Here is a 9,036-nt window from a genome sequence, read left to right on the forward strand (position 1 = left end):
TGCATTTCTATTTTTCATGGATAATTTATTCAGCAATCCTATCAATTTTCTTTTCAACTACATCTCTTAAATCTTCCATCACAAATTCTGTAACTTTTTTATACTTATTGTTTTTCTTTCTTCCCATTTTATTGAAAACCAGAACACAACAACAAAGTAACAAAGAAGAGCAATTACAAAATAAGGTACACAAGAAACCCTAACCTTCCAACCAAATTTTGTAGAAGAATGACCGACCTAGCAATTAGAGTCCATATCGTGTTGTTCGTGCCAATTGTGTCGATCGTGCACATGTTTGACAAGCGACACTTAACAAATAACAATGTGACCACAATAGGCGAACCACGACTTTGATACCGTGTAAATCGTGCCAATCGTTCCATTTGTATCGATCATGTCGTTTTGTCGATTGTGTCTTTAAAAATATTTTATTTTAAACTAATATTTATTTTAATAATTATAAATATATTTGAAAGGTTAATTTATTTAAAAAAAATCAAAATTAAATTATGATATCCAAATATTTTATAATTTATAATCTTAAAATAAAATAATGAAATTAAAATATAAAATATATTATAAAATTAATTAATTTTAGAAGATAAAGTTTTCTAGGTTTTATATTTGAATTTAACTTGAAGTTAATAATAAAATTTTAAAAATTAATCAGTTTTTGTTTTGTTAATTATATATATATATATATATATATATATATATATTTTGGTTAAGTTTGTACATATAAATAAAATATTTCTAATTAATTAATAATTTATAAATAAATATATATAATGTAATTAATGTAACATTATTTTATTATTGTATTTTTAAATTAAATTATTAATATATTTTTTTTTAGTGAATATTGACTATTTAAAATAAAAATCTCGAATTTACGAGTGTAAATAGCCTAATTATATTGTGATATATGGAGAGTTGGAAGCCCGCAGCCGTGATAACTTTGGGCCAGTCGCATGGGCTTTGCGATCTATACCCACCCACCCAAATCTCATATAGTTGAGTAGGCGCGTAAATATATAGGCCATAATGTTTCTAGGTTTTACTATCTTTTCCGCTTCTTCGCTCTCTCTCTCTCTCCCAGCGCAACAATGGCTGCCTCTCAAGCACCACCTTGTTGGAGCGCAATAGTGAAACAGAAGGAAACTCCGTGCGAGCAGAATAAGAACAATGAGCCTGACCGTACTGCAACCGATCGAGTATTCGTCGAGAGCTGCAAATCGTCTAAGGGAATTGCGATCGCCGTTGTTGATGCTAACGCCATTATTCAAGGGGGAGACAAGCTCTCATCCTTTTCCGACAAATTTATCTCCGTCCCGGAGGTCATAAACGAGGTTCGAGACCCCACTTCTCGTCACCGCCTCAACTTTCTCCCCTTCACCGTCGAGACAAGGGAACCCTTGCCAGAAGCACTCAAGAAAGGTGTGTATTCTCTACTGACTGTTCACGTATTTTCAGCAAGCCTTGTAAAATTCGATTATAAGAATTTTACAGGATAATAACTATTTTCTTTTGCTGGTTCAAGTCCTAACGTTGTTAAGTCATCTCTTTAACTCTTACAGTGATAAGCTTTGCGAAAGCGACTGGTGACTTGCAGACACTTTCAAATGTTGATATAAAGCTCATTGCTTTGACTTATACAATGGAATTGCAAATCCATGGTGCTAAACATCTAAGAGATAGTCCTCCACCAATTCAAACAGTGAATGTCAAAAGGCTTCCTGAGGCAGACATGCCTGGATGGGGATCCAATGTTCCCAATTCGGAAGAATGGGAAGCTTTGGAACATGAAGCTGATAATTCTACTGATCCTAACTCAAAAATCCTTCCTTTAAAAGATTTGAACTTAAATATGATTCTTGATCAGCCTCAGCATGACTTTGATGAAAAAAAAGCTGGTCCTCAAGAATCAGTTGACAGTTTTGTGAGGCCTATAACATATTCTCCTAAAAAGAAAGATATTAAGACTGAAGGGAAGATTGTGGCACAAGGAGTTGACGCATCTCAAGGAGAGTGTGATGATAATGGTGATGATTGGCTGCCAGCTGTCAGCCGAAGTACTCATAGAAGGTTTCTTAGGAGAAAAGCTAGACGGGAATTGTCTGACAAAGACAACCGCCACGATTCAGTTGAGGGTAAAAGCGGTACAGTGGAGACAATAATCAAAGAAGAAGATTTGTCTACAATTTTGAACGACATGAAGCTGGAAGAAGAAGATGAAGTACTGGAATCTATAGAAGGAGAAGGAGAAGGAGAAGAGGAAGAAGAACAGGTTACTTGTTTTGATGATTCCATGGAAGAAACAACTTCTGATATTAATTCAAACCTTGAAGAATATGAGGCATCATTAGAACAGCCTGAGGAGATATTGAGCCAGACAAACGAAAGTGAGCAAAGCTGGATGTTGAAATCGTTGTCTGAATCAAGTGTTGCTTGTATAACTAGTGATTTTGCAATGCAAAATGTTCTTCTCCAAATGGGTTTACGACTTTTAGCACCTGGAGGAATGCAGATTCGCCAGCTTCATAGGTATTTGTCGGTTTCATTATTTTATACCTACTTCATTTTTTTAACTCTTGCAGGGTTTACACATTAAAAGGTTTTTCTGATTGATTATCAACATCACTCTCAGGTGGATATTAAAATGCCATGCCTGTTTTAAGGTAACCACCCAAATTGGTAAGATTTTTTGCCCTAGCTGTGGTAACGGAGGTACTTTGAGAAAGGTAGCTGTTACAGTTGGAGAGAATGGCATTGTTCTTGCTGCCCGCAAACCACGTGTTTTCTTGCGTGGTACAAAGGTGATTTTTTCCACTATACTAATCTTTATAATGCATCTGAACTGTTAAGATTATTTTGAGATTGATGAAGCCATGAGACACAATAGTCTGGTTTTGCTGGTAAACAGTTGTTATTTACGAGCTGTTGGTGCTTTCTTCTTATCACTTTGGATAGTTATCTGTTGTATGAATTTTTCTGGTTACAGTTTTCACTGCTTTTACCCCAAGGGGGACGAGCCTCAATTACCAAAAATCCGGTTTTACGTGAAGATCAACTTCCACACAAGATCCTCTATCCCAAGAATAAAAAGAACAAACAGGTATTGCTTTGCATGAATCTCTCTAAGTTAAGCTGTGTTTCATCTGGGGTTATTTGAATAACCAACTGCTTATTCAAATAAATGGTTTAGAACTGAGTTATTTTACCAAAATGTCATTATCATTATATTATAAATGGTTATAAAAAAAAGTAAAATTATTTGAATGATTTGATGATAATTGGAATAGTGGGCTATTTAGAAATAACCCCTATAAACCACCACAAACAGGTCCCAAGTTGTAAAAAATCTTAAAGAAAAGCAAAGAATAAACAAATTTGCTCTGAACAAACTATGAGTGTAATTATCAAATATTTTAAGAGATTTATCAGAATGTGGTTCATTATGTAGTACTCTTTTCTCCAATTGGCTATAGTCAACCGATTTGCTAATTCTTTCCTGACCCTTTATCAAAACCTGCATTCCAACAAAAAATAGGAAATAAACTTGCAGGATGCTTGCTTTGTGATTCTAAATGTCGATGTATTGATTTGATCTCTCAGGAGGATGACATATTTCTTGGGGATGGAATGTTTCTTCATCACAATGATAAAAGAGCTCCACTGCAGCCACCTGTGAGGAAAGCTATGGCAGTTTTTAGTGGGAAAAGGAATCCAAATGACAACCATTACAACCGTACAAAGAATCATTAAAAGATTCTTCAATTATCTTTGGGAGTGAACGAAGTTTGTAAGCAGTGAAATTTTCACATTTTCAACTTATGATTACAATTAGAATAATATGGAAGTTTTCTTGAATTTTTTTGTTTGTGTTATTTAACAATTTTTAGATTTTTCGATTAAGTCTACATTGAAGACTGGATTCAATCAAACCACTTATTGTCATGACTTGTGGTTTTGCTGAAAATTTTGACAAAATGATGGCTGTTGATTTTTAAACTCTCTTTTCTCATGTTTGTTTTAGTGATTATGATAGAATTAGTTGATAATGTTGAAAAGTTAATTAACTTGATTTGATAAATGGCATCATTTATCATAATTCTTATATGGATACAAATTTTAAATTTATGATTTTACATGTTTTTAAAAATAATTCAATTTTATTATTTTAAAAAAAATTGTTTTTATATAAATTTTTTTTATTACTTATTTAAATAAATGAACTTATTTAATTGAGTTAATAATTATAATTTTTTTTTAATATTTTTTATTTATTTTTGGTTTTTAAATTAGTTGTATATTTGATTATACATGTAAATAATAATAATATATAATTATTATATGTTTTAAATAAATTTTTAAATAGCATCAAAATTTTTAAGTAACTTTTTAATTTCAACAAAAGTTTTGAGGGGATGAATTTATGGTTTTCACAATTGGATAGCATGGAAACATGTTTAATTCGTGCATTCATAGGTTGGTTTAAACATGATTTTTGGGAAATTACACATTGTATTGTTTATTCTAGTGGGAAATGATACAATTGACATTTATATTGATAATTATATCTTGGATGTTAATGTTAATGGCTTACAATTCAACGATTGTTAATTTTATTATACACTAGAGTCTAGAATATTATCCTGTGGGTTGCACCATTTGTATTATAACGTAATAAGTGATTGAATACTAATTTTGTTATCACACAGTTATATATATTTTTGTTGTGTATTGTGTTCAAATTTAAATTTAACTACAATTTTACATATTAATTTTTTTTTTTTGTCAATTTATGATTGAATAACAACTTATTAGTTTAAGGACTCAACACACAATTTTATAAACCAAATTATAATAGAAAGTGCAAATATACATTATTCATGATGTATTAAAACATATACACATGTTACTTAATACTGGTTAGTTTTTAGATAATTTTAACAAATGAAATGTCTAAATAATAATATATCCATGATATATTTGATATATTAAGATATATACACATGTTACTGATTAGTTTTTAGATAAATTTAATCTTTCAATCAATTTTCAACTTCATATTAAATTAACACATACAACTATATTCCTTCAAAATTAACCGCCAAATTCTAAAACAATGTTAAAATGCATTTAAAATAATCTTTTCAAGTATTACATTTATATTACAGAATTCATCAAATCCAATAATGGGCAATTTGAAATAGAACTAAACTCATAATATTGAAGGTAACATGGATTAAACATCATTTGGAATTGAATAATCAAGTCATAAACTACAACTTCCAATGAAAATTAGAGTATCCATTCCATAAAAATCACGCTATAAACATTTTTCATAATATTTTAGATTATTAGGAAATTAGAAATAACTCAAAAATATATAAGAAGTAAAACTTTTCAAGCTAGAAAATCTATAATACAAATTGAATGAACATGAACCAAATCAATTTTATCAAAGCAAAATCACTTTTGAGAGAATTCGTTTCTTGTGTAACAACATCAACTATCCCAGTTTTATTTAACGAATCATTCTGGTACCTGAAGATATACACTTTCTTCAACCGACATACTTATTACAATTTTTGAAATTTTCTAAACCTAGCTTTAGTTTGACCCGGGTCAAGTATGTAAGACATTTGTGATGAAATATATAGAAATAGAATTCTCTAATTAAATAATAAAGACGGTGGCATATCTCGGAATTACAAAAATCAGTCACTACTTCATTCAATAAAACACTATAGTATAGTACTTAGTTGAAGATATATATTTCCTTGAACATAAATATTTATCAAATCTTGTTTTAATTTGACATTTGTCAAGTATCAACTGCTAAGACTTAATGAATGTAAAAAAATATGATCGAATTCTGCATTTATATAAAGGTGTAACATTATCATTTTTAAAACTGAAAAGATAACAATATAAACATATTTTTCTTGGAATTAACCCTGACCACCCAAGAGAAGGGAAAAAGAACACCGACAAAAGATTGTTGATTCTAGATATTAAGCTGAAACTGCCTGTTTTCGAATTCATGGCTACATCTTCCCATCCATTTCTTACCTTAACGCTGTCAATGTGATTAGGGTCAGCCCCATACAAATTTAAGTTTGGTCCCATAAAATTAAAATAAATTTAATTATTGTAAATTTTATAAAAAATAAATAAATATATAATAATATTAATTAGTGTAAAAAAATATTCAAATATATATCAAAAATATTAATATAATAAGTTGTAAACGAATAATTTATTAATTAACTAGTATTTGATTCAACAAAAATACTCGCATTTTTTTATACAAAATTTTCAATTAAGTCATTATACTCTAAACACTATTTTTTAGTTGATATCATAACTAATTCATTCATGATATATGTATATGATGTCTTTATAATGAAAAAATATAATAGATATTTTAAAATAAGAAAAGATTATGAAAATAAACATGAAAATAAGAACAAATAAAAAAATTAATTTAAAAACATTAAAATGTAACCTCAAATATGATTTTCACAATTAAAAAGTTGGATTTATGATAAAAAAAAATGTAAATTATTAAGGATTGAAAGCGGCTAAAATATAAATAATATTATTAGGAAATAATATTATTAGGGTTAGTGATATAAAAGTGATCGATACTATACGAATAAATAGAAAATGAACCTAATATTAAAGATAAAAAATAATAAAACATTTTCGAAGAAAATTTTTTTTAATATATTATGGAAAAAATTATTATATTATTATATTATATATAATAGAGAAAAATAAATAATATATATTAGAGAAAAAATATATTAATTTATTATAAGAAATAAATATAAAATGAATAAATAAATATAAAGGAAATAAAATATATATTTTATAATAAATATAATAATATCATATACTAAAAATTTAGAAAATTTGAGAATGTGATGATACATTTTATTCAGAAACAATACCACCCTACATAATAAAAAAAAAAAAAAAAGAAAAAAAAAAAAAAAAAAAAGAAAAAAAAAAAAAAAAGTAATCTGAAACATGCAATAAAGGCCCTCTTCAAAAGTATTATATATAGATTAAATTTTAATTAATGTAATTTAATAATTTATTAAAGTATAAAAATTATGAGTTTATGTAGACATTTATAATAAATATTAAAAAAATGAGTGAAATAATTAATCGCGAGAATATGGATAAATTAGTTAGTAGAGATATAGTTAGAAAATAGAGAAATTATTTGATTTTTTCAGCGAATAAAAAATTATGCAAGTAATTACCTCACCAAATTTCCTCACCTAATCATTTATCAAATATATTATAAAATTCTAAAATAAGAATTTTAAATTTTAATATATATCTATATATAGGTTATGATTTAAGAATTAAGTAACGAAAAATATATTTAATTTATAATATTTTATAAATATTGATTAGCATATTAAAAATTAAATATTAAAATATATTTAATGAATTAATATAAAAACGGATGAATATATATATTTAATTTATGACTTAATTAATTAATTAATTAATTGTATTGACTATTTATAAAAGAATATATTTAGAAATTAAGAAAAAATAAAAAAATAAAAATAAAAAAATAAAATAACATTATTATTTTATTATTATTAATAATTTAATAAATATAGAATATCAATATATTATTTATCAAGAATTAAGAAAATCAATTAACCTAATAATTGATAAATTTAAAAATTTAAAATATGTAATTAATTATTTAATTATTTTTTATTATTATATTTGAATTAATATTCAATCATGTTATATTGGATCAGTAAAATCACAATTATTTGTTTTGTGTAACTCATATGGAATTTATGTGATTTTGATATATAAAACTGAAAGGATCGGTGACACGAATAGAGACAGGGGTCTAACTATTGATGATAACTTTTGGAAAACGATTGGATAGAAATCCTGTTAGGGATTAATATCACTTTCTATTCTTCACAAACCTTTACAAACTCTTGAAGTGATTCAAGTGCGGAAACGTTTGCTTGGATTTGAAGCTATGAACGAACGAAAGAATGAAGGACAGAATGTAAAAGACACAAAGAGTTTTTTTGGATGTTCAGAACAAAACTCTTCTACGTCACCCATTCTTCCAACTACTAGAAGGATTCACTATACTTTTCTTTGAATTAAATACAGTTTCAGTGCTAGCTAACTGTTGAACAGAACAGACTCTGTTCAACTTTCAAAAGGTTTAAGAATATAACTCAGCTAGACAGAGTTTTGATTATATCTCTTTCTTGATGTACAAACTTAGTAAGCAAACAAGTGAGCAATTCGAAAGATTGATTGTAAGTCCGACCGCTCGTCCGTTGTCCTTGAAGATCTTTAAATATAGAACATGTATCAACAGTTGAATCTTCTGCCTTGACACTTCGCAAGCACCCATTAGACAACCTCCATAGTACACAGGTACAACAGACACTATGCACAAAGATCGTGGCCGTACCAATATGGTGGTGCGCAGAATATTCTTCTATAATTGTCCTACAAGAAACAAGTAGTGGGAAAAATATTTGCTTACGTGACATTCATTCATTGGATGTAACTGCTGTCGTACTGATCTGCACGGATTAGTGGAGCAGGAGTAGCGTACAACTAGTTGATCGTGGGTAGACGGATGCTAACTTCAAGCAACTACTATAGCAAGGCATTAGACGTGCTCCATTAAACTACTAAGTCTAATGAAGTTAGACACCCCCATCTAATATCATGATCCATTAGACCACCAAGTCTATTGGAGTTAGACGGCACGTCTAACTACGTCTGTTAGACTGCACATCTAACTATGTCTGTTAGACTGCATGTCTAACTACGTATCTGTTAGACTGCATGTCTAACTACGTCTATTAGACTGCACGTCTAACTACGTATCTGTTAGACTGCACATCTAACTACGTTTGTTAGACTGCACGTCTAAGTGCATCTGTTAGACTACACGTCTAACTACGTCTGTTAGACTGCACGTCTAACTACGACTGTTAGACTGCACGTCTAACT

General features: G+C 28.5%; 1 protein-coding gene across 1 annotated transcript; it reads left to right on the top strand.

The window, feature by feature from the left end:
- The first annotated feature begins 1,065 nt into the window (after nucleotides 1-1,065).
- Nucleotides 1,066-4,011, top strand: LOC124925858 (RNA-binding NOB1-like protein). The gene is made up of 5 exons (XM_047465975.1): nucleotides 1,066-1,437; nucleotides 1,578-2,544; nucleotides 2,648-2,816; nucleotides 3,002-3,115; nucleotides 3,616-4,011. Exons 1-5 carry the CDS (start codon nucleotides 1,107-1,109, stop codon nucleotides 3,763-3,765), a joined length of 1,731 nt encoding a protein of 576 aa, XP_047321931.1. The 5' UTR covers nucleotides 1,066-1,106; the 3' UTR covers nucleotides 3,766-4,011.
- Nucleotides 4,012-9,036: the final 5,025 nt, after the last annotated feature.

This window comes from Impatiens glandulifera, chromosome 2 (genome assembly GCF_907164915.1).
Source record: "Impatiens glandulifera chromosome 2, dImpGla2.1, whole genome shotgun sequence".
NCBI classification, from domain to species: Eukaryota; Viridiplantae; Streptophyta; class Magnoliopsida; order Ericales; family Balsaminaceae; genus Impatiens; species Impatiens glandulifera.

Bases quoted from the DNA above. Each gene is read 5' to 3' on its own strand.
- LOC124925858 (XM_047465975.1), top strand. From the start codon at position 1,107: ATGGCTGCCTCTCAAGCACCACCTTGTTGGAGCGCAATAGTGAAACAG. The intron at 1,438-1,577 runs GTGTGTATTCTC...TAACTCTTACAG, and splicing joins GCCAGAAGCACTCAAGAAAG to TGATAAGCTTTGCGAAAGCG. The intron at 2,545-2,647 runs GTATTTGTCGGT...CATCACTCTCAG, and splicing joins CAGATTCGCCAGCTTCATAG to GTGGATATTAAAATGCCATG.